At 36.6% G+C, this 27105-nt stretch overlaps 1 protein-coding gene across 1 annotated transcript in view; it reads right to left on the bottom strand.

Moving 5' to 3' along the window:
* CBLB (Cbl proto-oncogene B) overlaps positions 1-26169 on the bottom strand; it is a 221686-nt gene extending 195517 nt beyond the window's left edge. Inside the window, exons 1-2 of the mRNA XM_077771790.1 lie at positions 25991-26169; positions 12062-12312 (exon numbers count right to left, since the gene is read on the bottom strand). Coding sequence (XP_077627916.1) covers positions 12062-12312; positions 25991-26158 — 419 coding nt within the window. The 5' untranslated portion in view covers positions 26159-26169. The remainder of the gene's footprint in view (positions 1-12061; positions 12313-25990) is intronic.
* Positions 26170-27105: the final 936 nt, after the last annotated feature.

The raw sequence follows: 27105 nt of genomic DNA, 5'->3' as shown, positions 1-27105 counted from the left end.
CGCTTTTAAAAATGTAGATACTCAGATCCCAGCTGATAAGGGCAGAGGTATTGTACAAAGTCAAGGACCTGCACTTTATCATTCTAGAAGATTACAATGCATCACCTGGTCTGTGGACTCTAGATGACTGCCAAACACATTAGTGACATATCTTGTGCTTCACACACACACAAACTTCAAATTTTATGCACTTTAAAATTATATACATCAGAACACTGACACAAGACAGGAAGTGGGGGTCTCTAAGAACTTTAGCTTTCAGTCCCAGATGGCCTGCCATTAATATTTTCACGTCCTTAGAGGATGACTATGGTGAGCAATTCCTATAGCATTACGGGCAGAAAAAGAGGAGAAAAGAAAGAGCAAAAAAATATTTGTTTAAAAATACCAAGTTTCTAAGACTACCGTTGATGATTACATCAATCCTGCAGGGCTCGGCAAACTTTTTCACTGAAGGCCCAGATAATACATATTTTTAACTTTGTGGGCCATAGAGTATCTGGGGCAGCTACTCACTTCTGCCACTGTAGACATAGAATGGGTATATCCATGAGCCACTGAAATCGTATTTACAGAAAGAAAAGCGGGCTGGATTTGGCCCACATGCTGTAATTTACCAAATACTGATAAAGTGGAAAAATGCACTGTGATAAATTAGCAACTTCAAGACTTCATTTTATAAAAACATAATTAAAGTGTTTGAAGCATCTGTAAAAAGAGCTAAGACTTATTTTCAGAAAAAAATGTTCACAAAAAAATTTAGGTAAACTTTCCAATTTCCTTAAGAAGGAAAAATAATTTGCTCATCTAGAAAAATTAAAAGCTTAAGTCACAGGCAGAATTTCCTTCTCTTTCTCTCTCTCTCTCACACACACACACATACACACAAACACACACACAGAGGCATGTGAAATAAACTTTAAATGAAGCTTTAAATAAACAACCCTGGATTTAACTAGCAAATATAAGCTGTCATATTAAAAAAAAAGTTGCACTGACTGACCATTTGACATACAATATTCACACTGGTTTAATGAGGATGAGAAAACACCTCATTTTCACAAGTATAAAATGTGCTAACTGTTCAAAGAAGTCCTCCTGAAGCAAAGGTAAAAAGGCTTGCAATGCTGAGCCCCTTCAGATGCCAACAGCTGCAGGTTCACACAGGCCAACTTGGTAATGAGGCATCATTTAGAAATATATCACACGTCAATATATACAATTCTTGTCAAGTCCTGTAACCTGCAATCAATTAAGCTTCCCCAGATAGAAAATAGAATTGGAATACTAACCACTTGTCTCTGAAGTATAGTCACTGATGACAAAGATAAATAACGTATTTCTTATAAAACATAATTTCAATGGTCCTTACCACTAAAACAAAGTATTTGCTTTTGGTTATTTGTGTCTAAACCTAAGTTTACAGTAGTAAAAGTTTAAAAGAGGTATTACTCAATGAAAAAAGAAAAAATTGTTTTCTCTTTTAAAGGGTAACCGGTCTTAGATGAAACTGTCTTAGTATATTTGTTCCTTGTTTTATTTTTAAATTTTTTCCCATAAAGCTAATAAGAATAGAAATAGTTTACTCTAAAAACTTTTCACTATTGTTCTGGATGTCACAATTATTTCATATATATGAAATTCTTAAAATTTGATATTTCATATATACATAATTTATTACATATGGCAGAACCCAAGATGTTGGTCTTACTCACAATCTGAAATATTGCCATAATATCATATTCTTGAGATATAAATTTCATAACCTAAGACACAATTATGATTTCTAGGAAAAAATATATATATTTTTTGAGAAAATTCTCCATTTGTCTCTGCCATGTCTGCATGTATTATGACCACAGACACTGACACCCTTTGCCTGGGACTATCCTTTCAGGAACATTTATATAGCAAACAGCCTTTGGGTGCCAGCCATAGTGTCTCCTTCTGAAACAAAAACACTATCCAGTGTCTCTTTCCAGGGCAAAGGTTAGGCCAGTTTACCTCCCACTATAAAAGATCCAGGTTCCTGAAGTTCAAGGATCTGCCCATTGGATGGGCAGGTGTAACCTGTCCTTTATGTTCCCCTATAGGAGTTGGGAGTCAGGGACCTGCACAAATGGTAATACTCTGCCTATTGATACTACTGTGACTAATAGTCATTTTTGTCCAACAAACATTCATGTCTTCTGTCAGCATTTATGAAGTGCGCAGATTAACTTCAAAATTAGTTCTTGACAACATAGTTTTAAAGACATAAGTCCTACCAAGTTACACCACAGAATATGTCCAAGTTAATTGTATCTATGGATGTTGAGTTTATTTACTTGGGCAGATACCACCGAATGAATACCCTTTCCCAATCCTTTTCTCCCTTGCCTTCCTCTAATATGGAGGCTGAACTTGAAAATTTTCAAAAGGCCAGCCAGATTTGTAGCAAGAGGAGACTCTGTAGTCTAAAAAGACCTCAGAGAAATCTGCTAGAAGGAGCAAATCATGTAGAAAGCTTCCAGGCAGGTTTCTGATCTATGATAAAGAGGACAGACATGTGGTACTGCCGTGCCGTGCCTGTCATGAAGCCTTTAAAAAGACAAAGCCACAGCAGAAATTTTATAGTCATGAAGTGACTGGAATGAGGACAAACCCAACTAAGGAGGAGATTAAAAAGCCAGAAAGAGCTTGGGTCTCTGATAACACTGTTGAGAGATACACGTCCCTATACTTGTAAACTACTGTTGGTCAGATATTGTTACTTTTAGCCAAACACATTCTTAATTGATGCAACTTACATACTCGGCCATGTTGATAAAACACTTTTAAAATTTTCCTGTTCAAAACAAGATTAATACGTTAAGCCAAGAGTTGGCAAACTATAGCTCCCAGCCAATTTAGTCTACCACACGCCTGTATACATAAAGTTTTATCAGAACATGGCCATGCCCACTCATTTACATACGGTGTGTGTCTGCTTTCCTAATATAAAGGTACGGCTAAGTAGTTGCCAGAGACCATGCGGCAAAATCTAAAATATTTACTATCTAGCTCTGTATAGTTTGCCGACCCCTGCGTTACACTACTTGACAAGCCACTTTTAGAAACAATTATTTACTACTGTTGAAACTAAAATCCTTGAATTGAGTCTCTAAAATTGTAATTTGAAATCCATACTTACAATACTTTGTATCATAATATTAAAGGTACAAAGTGAATGTGAAGTATAGCCTTCAATCTGCCACCAACATGGAATACACTTCTCACCTCTTTCTTTTTTTTAATTTGCAATATGGAAAACTTTGTAAACAGATTTAGCAATAATGATGTAAATCATTATCAACTATTTCAACTATTTTAATTAATCCTCCAGAGTTTTTATCACAAAATAAAAGAATAAAACTGGGATTCTTAATCAAGGGATAATCATGACTATTAATATTACAACCTTTATTAAATATGCATATTTATACTATTAATAATTTCTAAAGATAGCATTTTATACATTGAAATCAGAAAGAACGTTTGTTGTAACAATGTATTTATAAATTCATTTATGTCAACATTTACAAAAATACTGATGAAAATGTATTGCACCATGCTTTTAACATATGCATAAAAATTTATTATAAATCTTTAAAAATCTACAAAATTTATTTGACCTGTAGGTGAGTCCTTCAAAAAAAACTTTTAAGTAGTTTTCTTTGACATTATCGTCAAAAGAGCAAAGTTTTTTATCTTTCTCATGCCATATCCTCTAATGAATTTCCATTTTCTTCTCCTCCTGAGTATAAAATTTGACACTATCCTCATTTGGTCACTGTTATGAGTTGAACTGTGTCCCTTAAAATCTTAACCTCAACCCTACATTGAATGTGACCTTATTCAGAAACAGAGTCTTTGTAGATGTAGTAATTAAAATAGAGCATTAGGAGAGGCCCTGATCCATTATGATTGGTGTTCATGTAAGAAGAGGAAAAGGAGACACTCGCAGAGCGAGGAGAAAGCCATGTGATGACAGAGGTGGAGATAAAACTGTGCCCCTAGCAGCCAAGGAATGCCTAGGGCTACCGAAACTGCAGTCCTGGAAACATCTATCCGCCCTACAGGGCTGGACGGACCACAGCCCTGCTGGCAGCCTGAGTTCAGACTTCTAGGCTCCACCAGTGAGAGTCAACTTGAACAGAATCTGCTGTTTGGCCACTTGGTGTATAATATTTTCCTACAGCAACCCTAGGACATTAATACAGTTGCATATATTTGATTAAGAGGATCATATGATACCACGATACAGTAATACCATTCAATAAATCTAATTTATCTGTTTTCGACGGTTCTACCAAACCAAGCAGCCTCAATCTCTATTATTTGAATCTATAAGTGAGTACTTTTTGTAATAACCTCATATGTATATCCTGCTATAATCAGCACATCTATAAACAATTGATGTATAAAATGCAAACTCAAACAAAAACTCATGTTCCAACAATGACCTTAAACAAAAGATTAATATTAAAAATGGATTTAGAAAACCAAATATTTCTGAAGCAGTTTATTTCAAACAGTCAGATGTGAGCACTATTTTATGACCTATCCAATTAGTGCTGGATGTTAAATTTCTGGATTCCCAGAAACTCCACTTTGTTAAATCGCTAGGGGAAGAAAGGGGAGGCTTCCTGGGCTAGATTTCCAAACATTCCTCAGGCTATAGGATTATTACTGCAGCTTGTCTGTTTTATAAACAGACCTCAATTTAGTTTTTTTTAAGAAACTGCCAAAGGAGCTGTCTTTAACTAAATAACAAATCTGCCACTTGAAAGACATCATTCATCAACCTTCTTTGTTGGAAGTATTGTTATTATGAAACTAAAAACAGGCATTCTTTCTTGAGTGCTTCTGGATTTTTNCTAAATAACAAATCTGCCACTTGAAAGACATCATTCATCAACCTTCTTTGTTGGAAGTATTGTTATTATGAAACTTTTAAAAACAGGCATTCTTTCTTGAGTGCTTCTGGATTTTCATTACCAAATTTGAATGTCACCAGATACTCACTGAAAGGAAAGCATCAATTTTAATAAGCTGCCGTAAGACTGAAAAACATAAAAGGTATTCAACCATAAAGCCAAGTTCACTTTGAGTCTTGTGAGTTGGCTTACTGTCTCATAACACGATGCTTATTGCTCTCAAGAATTTGTAAACATTTAACAAACTCTAAACTGTAGGGAGGAAAAGTCTCCAATTTTAAAATCAAAATATCCTGTGTGTATAATATATAATTTGACTTGGAAGGTATTTAAATTAATTGCAATAAAATTTTTAAAAGCTAATAAATCAGGAGTTAGGGGCTACATGATATTAACATAGGGGGCTGGGGGAAAATAAATAAAATAAATAAAATAAAATGGATTAAATGTAAACATCTTATTTAAAATTTTTTAAAATAGTGAATTTAGTTTTAAATTACATCTTCATAACTTCTTTTGTATTTTTAAAATGCACCCCAGAGGGGAAATTGTTGGCAAAACCCCTTTCACTTTTCACTTACATGAAAATCGGTAAGAAAATCACTTTGTATCTACTTAGCAAAAGCATCATAGACGCAGTTAGTCATAAAGTCCTTAACAGTCAAAGATTCTTCAAGCTCTCACCTGCCCACTCTAACAGAGTCCCTTTGTTTAACTTCGAAAACATTTGTCTAAGTAACTTTCTTGTGGTCTCTACTTTCCCAGTGTGTTAAGAAATAAGTCCCTTCATTTCCAAACTTTAGAAAAGTATATTCATAACTCTCAGATGCTTAAAATATCAATGAAAGCACCCTTATCAAGACTAAATAAGCTTTCTATTCGTTTATGATAAGCCAGTCTCAGGAAGATGTTCAAGTTTTCTTAAGAAAATTCCATTTCCTACCTGGCAGACACTGCTACCCAAAGGAGTAGATCACTATTTGTCCTCTGAATTCTAGTTACATATTATCATTTTAAAATATCAAAAATTAAGCTTTTGGTTCCTCTAGTCTTCCACTGAAAAGGAAAAAAATGTCCAGAATGCAGGCAAACTTTGAAAGAAATTAAATGGCAGCTGAATATGTTTATATTAAGGAACTTGTGTTCAAAATATTAGGAACCTATTTTGATTTACTTAGAAATCATATTTTTCTGTTTGCAACTTGTCTCTTGTCCTCATGAAACGTAAAAGCTTTACAACTTTCACCATTAATAAACAAATAAAAGAAATAGACTCATTTTTTTAATGTCAGATTATTTTTTAAGACTAGTAAACCATTCCCTCTCCTGCATTATAAAACGAGATATTTCATAAAATATAGGAAATACATTCAACACTGTACACATTATTTACATAAGAAAGACAAAACTTCCCCAAGATTATTTCTCCTGAAAATGGTTATTATAATAACAAAAACAGTACTTTCACTAGAAACTACTATTGGATTTGAAAAATTATTTAATAGACTGATAAGCAACAGTAGTAGCCTTTAGTTTGAAACAAACTACACCTTTGTTTTACGATGTTGAAATGTAGGAACCAAAAAATATTGTGACCATCCAGAAAATAATTTAAAGACTAAAAAAAGCACAGATTGGAGTCAGAAAAACCAACCAAGGCTACAAAGAACCCTGGAGCATAAATGACATCAGACCATTCAAAAGCACTCTTTCCTCATTTCCTTCTCACAACATACAGAGCTGGTTATGAGAAAATGTAGAACTTAATGTGGCATTTTAAACACGGCCATTAACCTGCGAGTTCTAGTAAGAATTAAAACTATTACATAGAGCCCAAACTGTGCATACAGATCAATCTCTTTATGTGGTTAAACTGAAAACCCAGAAGGAACTTCAAAACTAATTCCATGACCAAGCAATCAACAGTATTTGCATTTATACAAATTTAAACACTTAAACTGATACACGATTACTTGGCCAAAGCAATGTTGGCATACAGTAGGAAGAAAGCCAAGTAGGTTTATTTGCAGCAGTTATTGTTGTTGATATTTTTTTAATTCAACTTTTAACTTAACCATGAATCTTTAATATATCAGTTCCAAAATGTTCTTGGTATACTATCTCATAAATTACAACACGGGCATAAACAGCAAGCATAGTGATTTGTAGTCTTTTAGGGGGAAAGGCACTTTATTAATATAGCAGGTTTAACATAGCATTTTTCTTTGTTCATTCAAACGGTCAGTGGAGAGGACGATTTTTGCCTGATACTCCTGAAGGATTTTAAATAAAGGCTAGCATCTTCCAGGACTAATTTTTCTGTGTCGAAATACTTTTAAAAAAAATCTTACTTGGAACGAATATTATTATAAAAGCTACACACACTATGATTTTCTACAATATATGTGCATTAGGAATGGCCCAGGGGCTCTGAAATGAAGTTAATAATAAGACAACATCTATGTATCATTCTCTGGTGTGAATTTTTTAAAAGCCTTTATTTTCTACACTGATGGGTTATCAAATACAGAACTATTTTTTCCACCTCACTTGACTTTTGGTTTTGTTTCAGTGGTTGTAAACCAGAGTGTGGGAGGGGAAAATGGCTTGTTGCACTCTGGTTCACTGAAGCAGCTCTGAAATATGGAAAATCTGAGTATCCTTAGGCCATCACCTCTGGGTGTTCTAAAACAGTGTCCAACACCAGGGCTTGCTTAGCAGGTAATTAACACGTAACTTTTTACATGAAAGAGTAAATTTTACTATTAAAATGGTCAACTGATGAAACTGCCAGTCATATCACTGAAGAAAAGTCCCTCCTGGCAATTCTACATTTGTTAGCTCTAATTCTACATTTGTTAGCCTCACATTCATTTTGGGCTTTTGCCACTAAAAATGTAAGCCATACGATATGAATTTTCGCCTCTTCTCTGTGCCTGAAACTACAAATTCTCCCTTCTCTACATGATCTCCAACCCCTACCCCATACATACACACAAAAACTTTCTTCCCCAGAAAGAAATACCAGCTCAGAACGGTTGAGACATTCGGCTGGAGATACACTAGCTCAGCATAAGGTTCAACTGTTTGTCAGAAAAAACAAACAAACAAAAAATTTTGGAAGAAGTGATACTAGAAAAGTCAAGTAAGGCCCGTGGCATGCCTCTAACCAGAAATCATCATCCCACCCGGTTCTCCAAGTAAGAGGTTTGCACTACGCCCATAGTATCTATTTCACAGGCAAATAAACTTTCCACCTCACACCTATAGACAAAAAATACACTGCATGCCACTTGCTATCCTTATTTATTTTCCTGTTTACTGTATTTGTCACATTTAGGTGAAACGGCTTTAAAAATTCAGGGCACTTATATTTCAGCAATTAATTAAAACCGAGCTTAATCAAAGTTGACACCTGAAACTTTCCCATTTGCCCTTAGGTTTAAATTTTTTTTAATTTTTTTAATTTATTTTTGAGAGAGAGAGAGACAGCAAGAGCAGGGAAGGGTCAGAGAGAGAGGGAGACACAGAATCCGAAGCAGGCTCCAGGCTCTGAGCTGGCTGTCAGCACAGAGCCTGATGCAGGGCTCAAACCCACTAACCGTGAGATCATGACCTGAGCCGAAGTCAGATGCTTAACCGACTGAGCCACCCAGGAGCCCCGAACGTTTAAAACAAATCCACAAAGAAGTTTCTTTTTGACACAGCAGGAACCTTAAAATAAACTTTTGGATTCATGATCTCATCCAGCATACTTTTTCTCAATAAAGTACGTAATTTGCTTGTGGCAATGCTGGTGTAGTCAGTGGGCTCCAAATGACTATCTCCTATTACTACACCCTTCAGTTTTAGCTTAATAATACCAATATGCCTACTGACATTATTTACAAAAGCAAAAACTGTTGAGAGAATTTATAATATTCCCAGTAACCACTGTGTCATCCATGTTAGATAAGAGTCATTCCACCAAATAGAATACTTTGTTGCCTAAAGACCATAAGAACACGCTAAGAAATTTTTTATTTTCTATAGAGCAAAATGTCTCACAGCTCCATGTACAATGGCATACTTTAGCCCCAGCTTGCATTTAAATTCCAAAGGCAACCTAAAAATGAATGTGTAAAAATACAGAACTACCAAAAGAAACATAAATCAAAACCTATGTTCTTGGTACAGTGTACCAAGAATGGCACATTATTATGAATTTTGATTAAATGTGTGTCAAATGTAAGTTCTGCATAAAAACAGTGGTCAAAGAACACTATTAGAAAATGGAACAGGATGACAGCAAAATTCATTTAGGAACACGCTATACCAGCATAGAAACTAATAGACTCTGTCTTAAGGTTGAATTTAGGAGAGTGACAAAATTTACTTGGACACTTAAAACACAGAATTTAGAGTCTCCTCAATGTGATCGATCAGCATTATGCAACCTGTCATCATCTGTGGGAATCCACATACAAGTAACCAACATTTATAGAGATTCTCCCATGATATGCTCCCACATAAAAAGCCCAAAATATCAAAGTCTGTAGATGAAATGGTAATTATAAAGACATCTACTGGGTCAGGAAATGTTTCAAGTTTCTAAAGAAGTTATAAAAGTGGGGTAAAGTTTACCACATCATATATGACTACATCCAATGAAAACACTATATCCACTCAAATTCCTAAACTGAGAAATTACATGCCTTCTCACTGACCCAGTATCCTTAAAAGTGAAATTAAATGGATTTCTTTGCTGACTCACAACGGATTTCAGGGCTACTAAATGTGAATAAGAAGTATACAGACAATTATAAAACAACCTGATTTTATTAGATCATTTGTAGAACTACAAAGTAAAAATACAGTTTTAAACATAAATGGCTGGTTTTCCATACCTCTGGTCATTCTTGAAAGGATTGTAAGAAGAAACAATCACTATGATATTTCTGTACTTCTGACACTATGTGGTGATTCGAGCCCCTCGTGGCAGTCTGGGAGAGAGTTCTCAGAGCTTTAAAACTAAAAGGCAACTACAAGATTCACCACCCTCAAAACATATAAACTGTGATCCAAGTATATTAAGTAATGAGCTCATATTCACAATTGGTTAACACGTATGATTACGTTAGGTTCACCACTAATTTAGAGAGAAAATTATAAATAAGTAAACATTTATGCCAGTTTACATTTTGGCAGACGGGTTTTTCTGTGTTTGATTTTGATGGTTTTACTCACTCCGAGTATTTGTTTGGCCAGTATTTACAGACAAGTTCAGAGTCTACACAACTAGATAAGTGAACTTGCTATTATACAACCTGATGTCTTATCAGACTGAATGAGGCTAGTTTTTCTGACTTGAAAGAAACATTAGACGTTTCCTAGAGGTTTCTCTAAATGTAAGGGAACTAAAATCTACAGAGGTTAAGTGTCTTAAATTAAAACTCAACTTAACTATATTAAAGTGGTATATATTTTAATTAATATTTGTTTTCAAATTTAGAAATCTAAATATACTATCACTATCAGCGAATATCCTAGATACATTTAAAATATCTCAGAAATGGAAAAGTAACTTTCTTCATTTGATTTAAGATAGATCATAAAATTTAACACTGAAATAGCCAAACAAACTTTAAAGGGGAGTCTCTGAGTCTGGAATCCTGGCTGTAAAGCGAGGGTTCAACTGACGCCCCTTCAGTCTTTGCCACCCCTGTTCAGTTTCTCACTTAACAGTCCAACACGGAGAATCAAGCTATAGCGCCCACCTACATCTATCACACACACACATATCCAGTCAAGACTGCATCTTAAATTGGGGCGCCTGGGTGGCTCAGCTGGTTAGGCAGCTGACTTCAGCTCAGGTCATGATCTCACGGTTTGTGAGTTCAAGCCCGGCATCAGGCTCTGTGCTGACAGCTCAGAGCTTGGAGCCTGCTTCGGATTCTGTGTCTCCTTCTCTCTCTGTCCCTCCCTGCTCCTGCTCTGTCTCTCTCTCTCTCTCTCTAAATAAACAAACATTAAAAAAAAAAAAAAGAAAAGACTGAAACTCAAAGACAGTGTCTCCAATACCAAGTACAGTAGATGGGGAGCAACAGGAACTCTCCTTCATCACTGGTGGGAATGCAAAAGGGTATAGCCACTTTGGAAGACAGCACAGTGGGTTCTTACAAAGCTAAACACAGGCTTACCGCAGGACCCAGCACTCATGCTCCTCGATAGTTAGTCAAATGAACTGAAAGCTTATGTCCACATAAAAACTGCATATGAATACTAATAGCAGCTTTATACATAACTGCCAAAACTTAGAAACAACCATGATATCCTTCAACAGGTGAACGGATAAACAAGCTGAGGTACATCCATGTAATGGAGTATTACTCACTGATAAAAAGAAATGAGCTATCAAGCTATAAAAAGACAAGGGAGAACCTTAAACACATACTGTTAAGTGAAAGAAGCCAGGCTGAAAAAGTTACATATTATATGATTTCAATTGTATGACATTCTAAACAAAGAAACACTCTCAAGACAGTAAAAAGATAAGGGGTTGCCAGGTGTTCAGCAGGTGTGTAGTGTGGGGCCAGGGGGTGGAGAGGCAATGAATAGGCAGAGCACAGGGCAGTTTTAGGGCAGTGAAACTATTCTATATAATCCTGAAATGGTAGATACATGACATTATGTATTTGTCAAAACCCACAGAACTGTACAATATAAAGAGTTGAATCCGAACATAAATTATGAGCTTTAGTTACTACTGCTATATCACTACGGTTCATCAACGTACCACACATGCAAGATGTAATAACAGGAGAAAACATGTTGGCAGAGAGGGGTAGATGGGAACTATGTACTTGGGAGTAATTTTTCTGTGATCCTAAGACTGTCCTAAAAACTAAAGTCTATTTTAAAAGAATGGCGTCTCATGAAGTAGTTATTATCATCAAGAAATTTAAGTAGAACTACAAGGTTTAAATAATATGAAAAGCAAACACACAAATATAGTATTTCTTCCAAAAAAAAAGACGACATTTGTACTATGATGCAATGTACTAAAGAGCAACATAAATATGACCTTATGACTTAAAAACTAAACAAATCTGAAATATTCTTACCTGTCCTGTGACTGCTCTTCGTACATCCTCTCCTTGCCTTCTTTAAAGAGTCTTATTGCCCGTTTTGACTTTTTCATTAAACTATCAATGTAGATTTTAAAATACTCATTCTCACTGAGTTGGGCAAGTTTCTGGTTGTCATCATATTTACTCAATATAAGTCGCAAATGCTGATATGTATCAGGTAAAATGTCAAGTATGTATGGTGGGCTATTTTTCAACTGAAGTTTGGGATTTTGGCACAGTCTGACCTAAAAAAGAGACAAAAATAAAACACTTTCATATGAATCACAATAATTCCTTTCATAGAAAAGTTATGAAATTCATCAAACTGTACTATTTCTTCATTTTCTATAATATAAATTTTGGTCTTAAAATTACTATCTCCAATTTACAAAGAATTGGTAAATATTTGCATCTCTCTTGATATAATTAAGTTCAATTTTCTTCTCCTCCCATTCATTCCTACCATGTCACACCTTTACTTGCTACTTCTAAAGTCTTCTTTCTCTCCTTTACAGTATCCCATTGTTCATGGCTTCACAGAATTCCAGTGTACTAATTACTGTGTACCACTTACAGTCACTTTTTAAGATTTTTTTAATGTTTGTTTTATTTTTGAGAGAGAAAGAGAGCACAAGCAGAGGAGGGGCGGAGAGAGAGGGAGAAACAGATTCCGAAGCAGGCTCCAGGCTCTGAGCTGTCAGCAGAAGACAGACGCAGGGCTTGAACTCACAAACCACGAGATCATGACCTGAGCCAAAGTTGGCCATTTCACCGATTGAGCCACCCAGGTGCCCCTATAGTCTCTTTTTTTAAATAAAAATTAGGAAATGGGTGTCTTCTGCTGGCAACCAACATCTCACATAGATATCATTTTACTACACTGAAATCCCAGCTAAAGCTCTTTCATAGATTTTAATTAATGTTTTGGCACATTGTTCCTGAACCCTAAGGAGAATAAAACAAAGAGGTGCAATTTTAATAACTGAGCTATTAAGTAGTAAATGGGTATCAGGTCAGAGCAAGTCTCTTCCACCTCCACATATTATATCCCGTGCCCGTAGACATGTGTTCCATAATGGTTCAGTCATTCCATCGGGTGTCACCCAACCACTGGGGCATTTGGAGCTGCCTGCAGAACTGAAAATATCTTCTGCTAGGATGAAAAGGTAGCAATTCAACTACTATTGTCAATCCCACGTGTGCATGTAATTTCGTCAAAAGTAAGTTAACTCATCCTATTCCTCCTATCCCTCAAACCAAGGCATAAGAAACCACCCAATTAGATAATCTGTAAATGAATTCATTGGCTACTGCCCAAGAGCATACACACTGCACAGGTGCACACCCTCACATCAAGCAAAATGCACAAAACAAAGGCAGCCTTACTGAGAAGCCAGTGAGGCAGAAGCTTGATAGTCCTTCAAGTAGCTAGCCTTCTATTAGGCCTTCATCACATATTTTTGGGACACATTCAAGAGCAAGAGATTTTAATTTTTTATTTTTTTATATTTATTTTTGAGAGAGAGAGAGAGTGAGCAGGTGAGGGGCAGAGAGAGAGGGAGACACAGAATCCGAAGCTGACTCCAAGCTCTGAGATGTTAGCACAGAGCCTGACACGGGGCTCGAACTCACGAACTGTGAGATCACGACCTGAGCTGAAGCCATATGCTCAACCAACTGAGCCACCCAGGAGCCTCTTGACACCCAGGTGCCCCAAGAGGCTCCTGGGTGTCTCTGTCAGTTAAGCGTCTGACAGCTTGATTTTGGCTCAGGTTGAGCGAAACCTGCTTGGGATTCTCTTCTTTCCCTTTCTCTGCTTCTTCCCCCTCATGTTCTCAACTTCTCTCTCTCTTTCTCTCTGCCTCTCTATCTGTCTCTCTCTCTGTCTCTCTCTCTCTCTCTCACTCACATACACACACACACACACACACAATTGCTTATGATTTCTGTCTTTTTCCAGTATGACTTCCCTTTTATCCCACTTAGCCTCCTGTTGGGTGGCACTGAAGTGGCTATGGGCATTTTTCAAATCTGGCTGATGGGAATTTGAGTTGAACATACATTTACCGTGGCTTTAGCAGAAGGTACGGTGAGATGCAGTTATTTCCAGAAGTGGCTAAAATACTGTCAGCCAATGAAATTTAAAAAAAAATGGATTCGGGAATACTTCAAGTGCCCATCAAGCAGCACATATAGCATAGAGGCAAGAAGATCCAATTCAATGTGGTAAGGTACACATGCCCAATGGTACCCAGGGCGGGAAATCCATATGGGCAATGAAAGAAACTCAAAGTATAAAGTGTCCAGAGTGGAGATTATGTCTCTGATGTTTCTGACTATCTATCAATGCTTTTTAAAATTTATAACTTATGATGTTTTATCACTCTAAAAAGATTCAATTTCATACCCAATTTCATATGTGTACCTTTGTATTATTTTCCTTTAAAAGGATCCCTCCAAATTTCAGGTTCTACAAAATATGGATTTACTCCTGGCTACTCATAAAAGTACCTGAGCCAAGTAGGAAACAGTTGAACAGTAATAATTTCAAGAACCACAAACACAATAAATCCAGGAACCAACAAATGAAAAAAATATTCACACTTACTATCATACTTCCTTTGAGAATTAACCATACAATTTTTTTTTTTGGTGGGGAGAAAAATTTGGCTTAAACTATCAAGCATCAGCCCTTAATTTAAGACAACCCTTTCTCACGTTAACCAGGGCATTATCATATCTTCCTCCTTGTTGCACACAATGCCTAAAACAGAAGTATCTAGCATATAGTACAGAACCCATAAGTGGATCTATAGATGGCATGGTTGATTGATTCTGTAAAATACTACATATATATATAATACATACATATTATACATATATATTATATATGTTTTACATATATATTATACATATATATGTTTTTTATATATTACATATTATACATATATACATAAATAGTATTATATTAATTCCTTATTTTCATGACTGAATATACTAGTATTCAAATCAATAATCCAACGGCATAACCAAAGATTAAATGTAAGAATATTACTTTGGTTTCCTACACTTCTTGGAAATGTAAGATGCCATACAATTTATTAAATAATGCCAAATCATTAGAAAAGTATAGTTAAAGGGTCTGATAAGGCTTTTTACCCTCCTTTTATTTTGTGACATTTTGATATAATCAGAGAAGCTCATTCTGCCCTAAAGACTGATGAAATCCCAGACAGGTCAATGATTTAAAAAATCCTGGTTGAAACAGGATATGGTTTTTCAATTCTTAAAACTATAAAATAGTATCACAAGTATGCACAAATTTCAAAAATATTGCCAGCAACATCGTACAGCAAGCAGGCACAGTTTAATTTCAGCGACATAAAACTTGCTACAGCATGTCACAGATTGATAAATTATTAACTTGTAGTTAGGGGACTACGCAGTTTCAAATTAATTTCCTCTACTGGTGAACTTTTTAACTGATAAAAAAAAATTTCTCTCAGGTATTTTCTTCAGACATTCCAAATAAATGTTCTTTAACAGATTTTTTTTTAAGTGTCACAGATTTTTAATTTGCTATTCTCTACCTGACCTTTTTTCTTATTTGCTTTATTTAAATTTAATTCTATCTGGGAATTTATTGTTTCATTCGGTACAATTGTTTGCATAACTACTATATACCAAGTACTGAGCTTAGTGCCAGGGAATTATAGATGACTACAACATACTTCCTGCCTCAAGGAGGCTGGCAGAAGAGACCTAGTTCTCTATAATTAACTTTGGAGCAATGTAATTCTTGCTCTGAGGGATCTTAGGAAAGATCCTGTCCAATCCATTCATTTTCAGATAAAGAAACTAAGAACTACAAAGATTAAGGGACTATTAAAAAATCATTAATCTACCACAAGAGCCTGCATCTTCTGAATCTCAGGCTGATCTTCCTTCTAACTATATCACAATTTAATTAGAATTAGGCATATAATTAATGATCCCTGGCTAACCTCATTTACATTTTTATTTTTACGCCATGTGCAAATTTACATGAACTTCAGCACCCATTTGTTAACTCTACAAACCTTCCGTGTCAGGCATTGTTACAGGCCCTAGGGAATGCAGAATGAAATAAATCACAGACCTGTCCTCAAAGAGTTTTCTAGTGAAAAAGACTGATGGCTTAAAAAGAATTCCAGGAGATTTTAACTGCTGTAATGGAGAAGAGTACAACATGCTGGAGGAGAAAATCAGCAGCTCACTCAAATCTTGACATGAGGGTATCAAGAAAGGCACACCTAGATTTGCAAAAGGAATATTCCCAGCAAAAGGGCATGCAAAGGCTTGGGAGACACTAGATAACAGATCAGAAAGAAAGGAGTCCATGCAATCATTCTAAAACGTAGAAGGCACAGGAAGCCTAGGGTTGAGGGGCACAAGAAGATTTAAAACAGGCGAGATTCAGTTCATCAAGGCCTCTGCAGGCCACAGTTTTCTAAATTTGCATTTGGGCAAGTGTAACATACAATCCTAAACTATGATATGCTGCTGAGTGTAGAGCTGATCAGTTGAATTAGTATTAAACTCTGCGATTTATGACAGCTCCTGCCAAAAATGAATAACCCTACACCAGGACTATGACTTCTAGGCAGGTCAAATTCAATTCAATAAATATTTATTGAGTGCCTGCTATGTGCAAGGAACTGCAAAAGCCAGAGAAAGAAAAATTGCTTTTCTAAATACAGTATATTAAGGACAAAAATCAAGCTCACCACAAGGGTTCAAGTTCAGATTCAAATTACTTAGACGGTTTCTAGAAATATCTAAGCGGCTCCCCAGAATGAAAGTTGGTCCCAACACAGAAAATCTTTAAAAAGAACAAATGTACAATCTTCTTATACAGTGATGAACTTTTTAGGACTGGTGCATAAAAGCACTGGTTCATTAGCAATATTGCTCTTTGGTTTTGAACTAAAAGGCAAAACTTTTAGCTTTGAATTAGGCCACAAACTCCATTATAGTCATTGACTCTAAGGGTTTTAGGGCTAAAGAAGACCTTGGAAATCACTATGACCAATTCCCTCCTTTTTACAAAAAAAATACTACAACACAGAAATGGAACATAGCTGAGTTTACTGCTCTCAACCCACTAATGTCTAGACTTGAGAGTCAGGCACTCTCTCCATAACAATATGCAACCGCCTATTGTATTTATTTAAATGTATTTAGAGACTTTTAAGAGGGGCAGGCGCTCTCTGTATAAGTCTGTACCATTTCACATACATAAAAATATATATCTAATCTATATATAGGCTGTATATGTACACTATGTATTCACATACACTAAATATATCTTCAACCAGATCAAAGCAAAGGCACAAATATAAACACAGCATTTACCAGTGCTATACGAATTTTCAAAGCCACCAATTATTCTTGGAACCCTCTTACATTTAAAGAGTTTCTCCACTGTGCCTTAATGAAAACTTCCAGTCAAAATGTAACAAAGAGATATTAGGTTCAGCTAACATATTTCTTAGGTTCACCCCAGCTCCTGAAACGCATGAAACAAATTCTACTGAGGCAAACGGCAAACTTCAACAGTAAGAAATTGTGCCTATACTGTTACAGACTTCCATTATAAAGCACACCTCACTTCATGGGGCAGGCAGTTATATTAAATCAAGCATGTACCCCTGAAGTGAAATATCCCATTTTTAACAACAGTATGGAAAGCCTGAAAGAATCCCTTGTCTATGCTCCTCACGTAAACGTTTTAAGAGGTTCCTTACTGCAATTACACAAAAGTATATCATTATGATAAAAAGCATCTATGAGTTCTGAGTTCTTCCCATTTTAATTTAGCTAATCATCCTAAGTGTATAAAACTATATAAATGTATACAGTATAAAATGTAAAAAATGTAAAAATAATAAAAAACACTTTCCACATAGAATATTAATTGGGCAAAACAAGTCATTAGCATATCAAATAGGTTAGGAGTCTAGTGTATTAATTATGGTAGGATTTAGGAGCAACTACCCAATCATTTATGGTTTTCAATAAAGGTTTCTTTAAATAAAAAATCATATAAACACCATTAAATAATTGATTAGTTGCAATTTAATTATCAATTGTGTATTCATTTGTTGACTTTCCTTCAAAAAAGAACAGATCTCCCTTAAGGGTGGAGAACATATCTCTCTCACTGGTCTGTCTCCATCACCTAATGTAGAATCCTGCAGAGGGTAAATGCACAATAAATACTTGAGGGAGGAAAGAAAGTGTAGAAAGGAAAGAGCAAAGAACTCTCAGAAGCAGGTAACATTACAAATAGGAAAACCATACCTATAATGACTAAACCCGTCTAAGTGAGTACAAAGTGAGTACAAAGTTTCAAAACAAATTTGATCATATCAAAATTTAGGGAGTAAAGATCCTTTTTGATTCACTTCTCACAGAAGGGGGAAGAATCATATTATTCCATGGAACAGTCTGCTTGAATCTTCATACTATGAACACAGATGCTAGAATCAGTCAAAATTAAGGTCTGGTGCTGGCATTTATTAGCCTTACAACTTTGGGCCCATTTCTTCTTCTAGAAAACTCTTCAGATGTTCTAATTCTTAGAAAAAGAAATGTAAAGTGCTCTGCACAGTGGCTGGCACATAGTTGGCACTCACTACTTTTTAGAACTTCTTCTCCTTGCATATTTCATATTATACCACAACATGGTCAATGCTGCAGATTTTGCCAACATAGAGAATTAGACCAAGGGCACTGAATGCTCTGTTGATGATCATTAAGAGTTTCTTTGACATCCTGAAGTTCTTCATACTACCTGAAATCCTGTAAAAGTCTGGAGTGTTTTGTGCTAGAAAGCAGCAAACAAGGCTAATAATATCAGCAGTGCTCGGCTGATGTGGAATCTGAACAGGCAGAAAACATTTAACTTAAGAACTATTTTTGTTATTGCCACTGGAAGATGATAATTAGTATACTTAACAATTATTTAAATATTAATATGTTAAAGAGCTAAAAAATTGCTCAGTTATTTTCAAAATGCTTCCATCATTACCAGGAAAATATCAAAAACTTACATATATATTAAAGAAAACAAAAACCCTTAACTAAATGCCCAAGCAGAGTAGATAAAAATAGTATCATGGCATCATTTAAGTCACAGCATGTTTCTAAAATGATCTTAATCTACAGGATAAAAACTTTTTTCCATCTCAATTTTTTACTTACTTACCCATCTCATTGCTGAGGACTGATTAAAATATACATTGTTTATTCTATAATATAGAGTTTTAATTTTTTTTTTGTTTAATGTTTTATTTATTTCTGAGAGAGAGACAGCATGAGTAGGGGAGGGCCAGAGAGAGAGGGAGACACAGAATCTGAAACAGGCTCCAGGCTCTGAGCTAGCTGTCAGCACAGAGCCCGACATGGGGCTCGAACCCACGAACTGTGAGATCATGACCTGGGCTGAAGTAGGATGCTTAACCAACTGAGCCACCCACGTGCCCCTATAATATAGAGTTTTAAAACATGGACTGAACACTACAAATGTTATTCCTGAAATCACTTCCTGACAACCCAACATAAAATTTACAAAATCCCTCAAAATTCTGTGTATTTCCTTACTTCTCCCTTACCTAAGTAGAAGTCAGTTATCTCCGAAGGTCCACTCTTCAACTTGCTCTTACCCTTTTCCTCTCACACTGTAATCTAGGATGCCGCTTTATTATTTTGTCTTCCTTTGTATTTTAAGTCACTCCCTACCTGCATCCCTTCCCCACAATCTGTGAAGCTCTCCTATAGCACCCCACACACACAAAGTTATGTTCTACTCAAACCACCAAGCTATCTATCAGAACTTTCTTCTTTTCACCAGTTGTCACACTTCTAGAATAACTGTTAAATAATCCACATATTCTTTTTAATCTAGTCCCCGCAGGTAAATGAAACCATTCTTGAAAGGTCAACAATGGCGTCTACCCATGAAATTTAGCAACTAATTCACTTTTCATCCTGCTTTGTTTTCTCCACTTGGGACTTGAACTTGATTTTCTCAGAATGTGAAACTATCTCCTTAACTGAAGTCATCTCTACCCAAGAAATCAATATCCCCTAATTCTTTTCCTACCTCTCTCACCACTGTTTCTTGCAAGATTCTCCTTCACTGCCATCTAATTGTAAGTACAACCCCATACACAGCCAAAATGCCAATCTCTGACTTTTTCTCTGACTCTCATCTTCTGCTCTGCACTGCAATCTCTTGCTGTTCTACAACTTGAAATGCAACCTCTGTGGGCATATCTACTAAATGTATGTCTCTAGTTTCAACTTCTCTCTTCAACTGTACATTCAACTTTCTGACTTCAAAATGAATTTCACTCTGGGATGTCAAACTCAACACGGCCAAAAACAAACACAGGCACCAAGTCCCAAGCTTCCTCTTTTTCTTACTATGTTCTTGATCTCATTAAGGGCATCACTGCCTTCGGGTTAAACACCTCGAGTCACTTTCACTTCACCTTCTCTTTCATGCTCTATCTCTAAAGGGTCACCAGATCTGTAAATTTTATCTCCAAAATGCCTCCCATGTTAGAACCTATACTCGCTTTACAGACTCTCAATTCTCTAGCTCAGTCCTTCATTATTTCTTGCCTACTCTGTTTTAATTTCTCTGGATCATTAGTCCTACTTTTAAGTTTCTTAGCTCTTAATCCATTCTTTTCAGAGTCAAGAGAGTAATCTATCCCAACAGAGCCTTGACTGTTTTTCACACTCTGCTCAAAGATTTTAAATAAAATGCCAACTCCTTGAAAGAGCAGAAAGCCTCTTCATCTTTCTCTAACTTACCTTCTGAGCAATCCCTCTTTCCTCACATTCCTCCAGCCTAATGTGTCCTCCACCTCACTGGAATCCAAAACATCCTCAAAAGAAAAGCTGGCTAATACCTCTACCATGCCACATTCCATATCAACTCTTCACCTTAGCAAGCACATTCTCCTCCACCACATACTAAGTCACAGCACTTTATTTATACCCCACTACAGCACTTACTACATTCTGTACTATGTAGAATACACTATATTACATAGACTGGAAGGAGTATTTACAAATCTCTATCTCTCCATAAATGAAATATGATAAATAAGATAAATGAGTGATGAAATCAATAGATAGCATATAAAACAACCTCAAGGAAAGGAAAAGTTGATTCAAAATCTGAATGGTAAAGATTTTAGGAGAGTTAAAAAGATTACTAACTAGGGCGTCTAGGTGGCCCAGGCGGTTAAGCAGTTGGCTCTTGATTTTGGCTCAAGTCATGATCTTGGGATTCATGAGACGGAGGTCACATCAGGCTCTGGGCTCTATGCTGACAACATGGTGACTGCTTGAGATCCTCTCTCCCTTTCTCTCCAACCCCTCCCCTGCTCACACTGTCTCTCTCTCTCTCTCTACCTCTACCCTGCTCACGTTCTCTCTCTCTCTCTCTCTCAAAATAAATAGCTAAGCATCAAAAAAATTACTTTGTAAGGCTTCTGTTAAATGAATGTCCTATACCACAAGGATAAACCAAGGTAACTTGGCAGGACTCCTTTAAATCTTTTACTTTATAAAAGTTTTTCCTAGAAGTAGAAAGTAGCAAACTTTGGGATCACGTCACTTATCCAAGTACAAATTCAAAATTTCAGTATTAAAACAAAATTGTCCGGGCACTTAATGTGTTACCACCTACCCAAGTCAGATAGTGCCCATGATTCTGCTAGCGTGCAACAACTTCACTGAGGAAAAGGAAATACAAAAGAACAATTCAAATAAATGACATTCCCTATTCCAAGGGCCCAAGGATGGCGATGTCTCAAACCCAACAGACACAAACAACAGGCATCCAAAACCGAAGTTTCATGCCAGATATAATTTTTTTAGAGATATGAGGAATTCATTGTAGAAAAGAATGCCTACTATTATTTTTTTTAAATGGCTGCATATATTTCAAGCATCTTTGACAAACTTTAAAATATATTATGGTTGCAGTAAAATTATGAAGAGAGAGGATGAATTGCACTCCAAGCGTGACAAATGTACAGAATGTACTGAGGGTAAAAGGCGGAAAAGGCTCTTTGGCATCATCGCTTTTTAAATGCTTTTAAAACGCTTTCAATAATGTAATTTCGAATAAATGACAAGGACAGCAAGACAAAATGTAGGCAGGTACTCAACTTGCTTTGCTCGTTGGCATCAATTAATTATTTTCTAATTTCCTGAACACCCATGTAAGTCCAGCACATTTAGTATCTATTAGATGGAAAACTGTTTCTTCCATTTTCCATCACCTGGCTGAGACGCTTGTGCAAACCATGCTCAGGAACCTCACATGAATAAATCATCATTCCTACCACACTGATTAGCAATCATTTCCTTACCCTCACCTCAGCACTTCCAACAAGAGTACAATAATGCTGTTCCTAAAGGTGGTGCCTGGCGGAATCCAGACAGACAAGTGTCTGAACAGCAGCCAGAAAAACAAGGTGGATACTCTTCACTTTGCCCCACTGTACTTCGCGCAGGTCTGTAATGCAGCCTCACGCGTACTACATGGCAATTACGTAGTAAACATAATAACAAGTAAATAATAAATGACCCTTTATATGCCTGGCTCCGATGTGGGTCTCTGAGCTTCCTGACAGGTCAAAGGCAGAGTTATATATCTTATCTAGCTTCATCCCTAGCAATAAGCACTCATTGTTGAACACAGTATAGGCGCTCAGTAAACGCTGATTAAGTGTTTAAGAAACCCATCTCTGTAACAGCTTTGACACAAACTCCACATTCCAGGTATATCTGAACCTAGATGTGTATTCATAAGTAATAGTTCTGTCACTGTATCAAACAGGCATCCACAGACCTGAAGAGTTTGGGGTGAGCTACTGACTTAAACGGACACATAGAGCTGAGGCCCAAAAATACGTGTAAATGGGATGCTTTGGGATATGTTGCCATTCTTTTTCTCAACAAGTGTACCTTGCTTAACTCTGTGCCACTGCTGTTTTATTACAAAACACTTCACATGTCACAAAAACACAACGGAGCAACTGACTCCCTCCTGCTCTCAGTGACCTTGTATACCAAGCCTGCCCTCTGAAAACATACCAATTAGCTGGAACCAGAATCTCAGTTGACTGTTTTAAACTCTAGAGGCCAGGGAATAGTCAGACTACACACTCACTGGATGTTTCTCCTACAGTCTGAGACTGTTTCACATCCCTTGCAAAATAAGTTATTTCACTTTGTAGGTGGGTAGCTGAAACATACTGAACTTGAAGCTGGTATCATGTTTATACGTCTAAGATCGGCCCTTGTTGAAGAGGCCTCCTAAAGACAAAAATATTAACTAAACATTTAACCCTGCCTTTTACATAACTAACTACCAGTTAGGCTTGAAAGTTACTATTTTCTGTTACTCACAGGCTAAACTCATGCTTTTTGCAGTTATTTTATAAAATGGTTAGGTAATGTGTCAAGGGATTACCTTTGGGACTAATAATAAAGATCCTGATGTAATCACCATGACAATGTTGAGATTATGAACCACTTCCTTCACTGCTGACAAAGAAAATAAAGGTAAATACATGTGGGGGATACTTCTGCATTACACAAACAAAATATATTTTCAGTTAGTAATTATCAAGGCCTTTTTATTACGGTGTGATAGAGTAGTAATAAACATCCTGAACTCCTTTATAATGATTTATGTGATTTCCCTCCACAAAACCCATGGATGCATTCATAAATGAACACAGTAATTTTCATTCTTGACAAATAATGAAGACAAATAGAGGGAAAGCCATACCAATGCACCTATGCCAGCATCCAAACCCTCATTCCACTAAGTAGAGAGTGTCAATAATAGTTTCCCTTATGAGTCAAGTTTCTCAATTGGAGAGGCTAAACCCAAACCCACAAAAGGGTTAATAAAATAAACAATGGCAGAAGCTTAACTATCAAAAAACCATCTATTTTACCATAACCCATGGTGAAATAATTAAAAGTGGATAAGACTTATGTTAGCGGTTACAAACCAGAATTATCAATATATTTCTTAATGTTTGAAGAATAATGACTTTATATTAACTATACTTCACCACTTCATATGAATCTTTTTTTTTTTTTTTTTTTGGATGTTCTCCCATTCACTCACAAATGTACAAATTCTGACCACTCACAGAAAGGGGTCGAGAGGGAAGAGCAGCTCCTTGGTAGAATCTGACCCATTTGTTTGTTGCCCACTCATATTAAGAGGTAAGTTAGAGAAAAACGTTGAATTCCTTCTCTTACTCTCAACTAATGATTTAGGCAGTTAGAAAGACCTTAAACCTTTTACTCTTTAGAAAAGCAAAGACAGCTACTGTTGCACCTGCCAAATGCATGCAGATCTTTCAAGTGCATACTCCTCATTCTTAAGTATCCAATGCTAAAATCAAAACCTGACCTCAAGCAGCAAGTTGCAATGTTCTGACACTATGATATCATTCTGTCTGGAGCATTTTAATATCACAATTTGAATCAACTGGCAGAAGCTTAAATAGGTCACACTGAAGCCAAGAACTAAGGATATTTATCTGGCAAAAATTTCTGGCTCTGCATTTGGTACCACCAGCCACAGAATGGCAGGCCTATCATCCATCTACCCATCTGTACTTTCCATAACGATAAATGAAGAGAAAACAAATCTTGTCACCTTCCTGTATGGCTAATACCACTGCCAGTGGCCTTTTGTGGCAAATATTTGTACACAATCACAAGCCACAGTAAAGGCAACTGCTATCATGTGATTTCAAGGAGGCTTTAGCACATCCCTACAAAGGATTTTTTTTTTAATTCCATTTCTGCAGTCAACAAAAATATCAAGAGCCTTGCATCATCTAAATTTATAATTAGCCCCAAATATCTATGAAATGAAACCAGATGGTGCTACAAACATTTACCAATATATAGCAGACAGTACTACTGCTTCAAAAGCAAGAACTATTAATTCTGCACAGCAGCAAGCTCCATCTTAATCACATTTATTTTATAACCCTACTTAGTAAGAGAGGGCACTGACAGCTACAGTTTCTCAGTAGACCCCTGTAAAATATTCAAGTTGCCTAGACGTCTCAGGGTGTGGACATCCAGCTTGATTTCTTCTTGTGAAATTATAATTCATCTGATAGCAACATGCAAAAACCACAGAGGTTTCTGATACTCTCCGCCCCACCACCTCCATCATAAATTTTCCTTTCACAATAAACAATGTGCAATTGAAAAGGTTTCCTGTTTCAAAATGGAATAGATGAAAGAAACTGTAACTATCACTGACGACAAAAAAAAGGTTCCTTAATGAAGATGAATTCTCAAAGATGAAAATGGAAACTCTCTCAAATACTGCTTCCTCACTTAAGGACTAATCTGGTTCTTCCCCTAGGAAATATTCTCAGCAGCAAGTACTGTGGTTATCATGAGTGGTCTATCAGAGGCTTTTCTTAAAATACTTGTTTGCACTCTTTTGTTATTTAACAGTAACACAACGTCATAAGACAAACACTTCCAAACTATTCTGTGGCCATGTACCAACAAAGGGCAGCCAACGGTAAAAACTTTGCATATCTGAGTCATATAGAGGAACTCTGAACCTTGAAGAGCAGGACAAGAGGTGAAAAAAACAAGTCTTTGCTCTGAATCCAACTTTTTAAAACATACAGAGTGGATGTTAGAAAAATGGTCAATCCAAATCAAAAGACTGTTGCCATAACAATAATTATTAATTAATGGTAACAGTAATACTAATTAATGGTTCAAATACAACCAGAGAAGAAGGAACCATATCCAGGCAAATAAGGCTGCACACAGGCACAATCATACAGAACTTACCACTTTGTCCATGAGTTTCCAAGTTTTCTCCACAGTCCTGCGGTCGGCTGCTGCTTGCTTAGGAGGTCCAACTGCATCTTGAATAGCGTCAATAATTCCCAAAATTCTTCCTTTTCGGGGGTTTCCTCCTCGACCACCAGGGTTTCTGCCATTCATAGAATTTGCCATCTGGAACCTTAGTTCTCTAAAAGGCAGATTTAAAAGAAAAGGAAAAAAAGTTAGTTGGTCATGAAAATGTTTACCCAGGTTAACTGGACAGGTTAATTTGTACCCACTAACTTCTCCTTCAGCAGGGAGGAGAAAATCCGGGGTCCCAGATTCAACTTTTCAATAGCCTATGAATTTGCAGTCTCAATTTGTACACAAAACAAACACGTTTAGGAGCGTTGACCTTACATTTGCTTTTAGAACAGTAAGAGTTAAAGATGCATCCTCACATTTCACGTAACAGAAGCCTTGATTAATAACCAACTCATAACAAAAACAAAACAAACAAAAAAACTTAGACAGGCTTCCTCCAACTAGATAAGAACACAGTGTTCTCCCCATCCCTGCCTCGATCACAATTCTACTTACATACATTCGAACTAAGGCCCCCAGAAAACATTTTGAAAGCCTCACTCAAAAACTGCACTTTCACTCTGTTAGATTTCGTCAAGTTATATAAATGTAAACATTATTCCACAGGAGCATAAGGGACCTATCTGTTGTCAACAAAGGCTTAGGACTTGGATTTCCCCCGCTAAAACCAACGAGTATGGACACAGGAACACAGACACCCGAACACACAGTTCTTTAAACCAACACGGTGAGAGCCCCAAGTTAAGAGCCAAATAATACAACAAATAACTCATTTTAAAAAGAGGGGTGAGAAACTGACAAGAGCGGGCACAATAAGAGAGTTCATTTAGGTCGCTCCTTCCCCCTCGTCTCACCCCAGGGGGACAGAGGGGTCCAAAGCTTTGTTTCGGGACGGCTGTGCCCCTTCCTTGTTCAGGCCCCTCTCCGGCCACTCTCGGAACTCAGCTGGGGGAGGAAGGTGGACACAGAAAGGACAAAGTATCCCCCCGCACCTCCAGCGTCCGCAGCCCGATCAGTCTTGGGCGCCCCGCATT

The sequence above is a fragment of the Crocuta crocuta genome, unplaced genomic scaffold, assembly GCF_008692635.1.
Source record: "Crocuta crocuta isolate KB4526 unplaced genomic scaffold, BGI_CrCroc_1.0 scaffold56, whole genome shotgun sequence".
In the NCBI taxonomy this organism is placed as follows: domain Eukaryota; kingdom Metazoa; phylum Chordata; class Mammalia; order Carnivora; family Hyaenidae; genus Crocuta; species Crocuta crocuta.
The sequence above is the reverse complement of the archived record's forward strand: the minus strand, read 5'-3'. Positions and strand labels throughout refer to the sequence as shown.